Here is a 664-nt window from a genome sequence, read left to right on the forward strand (position 1 = left end):
TACATACATATATATATACATATGTAGATATACATAGCTGTATACAGATGTATATATGTATAGGATGTATTTGAAGAGAGGGATCCTGGCGACATGTTCACGTCACATTGTAGTGCTCATCTGTATGCATACATATACATATTATATACATATACCTCTCTATAGATATACATATCGTTCTTTCTAAGACGACACAGTAGAGTAACACTTGAAGAGAGGTTGCCGGAAAGAGAAAACAGACGGAGAAGAAATTGTGGAGAAGATTGTTGGAGAAAAGTCGTAAAGAAAGAAAGGCCTGTTTGGATTTTCCCTACCTGGTCAGTTAGGCGATGGACATTAATATACTGGGCGTAGTCTCTTGCAATGTATAGCAATCTCGAGTGTAGAGACAGCCGACGGGATGGCTGCTCTTCTTGGAGAAACTCTCTCATGAAGCCAGTTAAAGCCATATGTAGAATCTGAGAACGAGAAAAGAAGAAAGACGAGATTTTAAATATGTCCATCGGAGAAGAAAGATCTATGAGAGAAAGATCTTCTTCAGATAGATGTCTATTCAGGAAGTTATGAATTCACTCTGTCGTACACAAAACAACTTCTCTAGTCCTCCCATGGATTCGTTCCTCTCCCTCTCTCTCGCTCTCTTCTGCTGTATGTACACCTCAAG

At 39.3% G+C, this 664-nt stretch overlaps 1 protein-coding gene across 1 annotated transcript in view; it reads right to left on the reverse strand.

Moving 5' to 3' along the window:
* The window catches only part of CSUI_001479 (nuclear cap-binding protein), an 11,868-nt gene that overhangs the window by 1,859 nt on the left and 9,345 nt on the right, over window positions 1-664 (reverse strand). Inside the window, exon 9 of the mRNA XM_068061685.1 lies at window positions 315-458. Within this exon, the coding sequence (XP_067926341.1) occupies window positions 315-458 (144 nt within the window). The remainder of the gene's footprint in view (window positions 1-314; window positions 459-664) is intronic.

This window comes from Cystoisospora suis (genome assembly GCF_002600585.1).
Source record: "Cystoisospora suis strain Wien I chromosome Unknown contig_585, whole genome shotgun sequence".
Classification (NCBI taxonomy): domain Eukaryota; phylum Apicomplexa; class Conoidasida; order Eucoccidiorida; family Sarcocystidae; genus Cystoisospora; species Cystoisospora suis.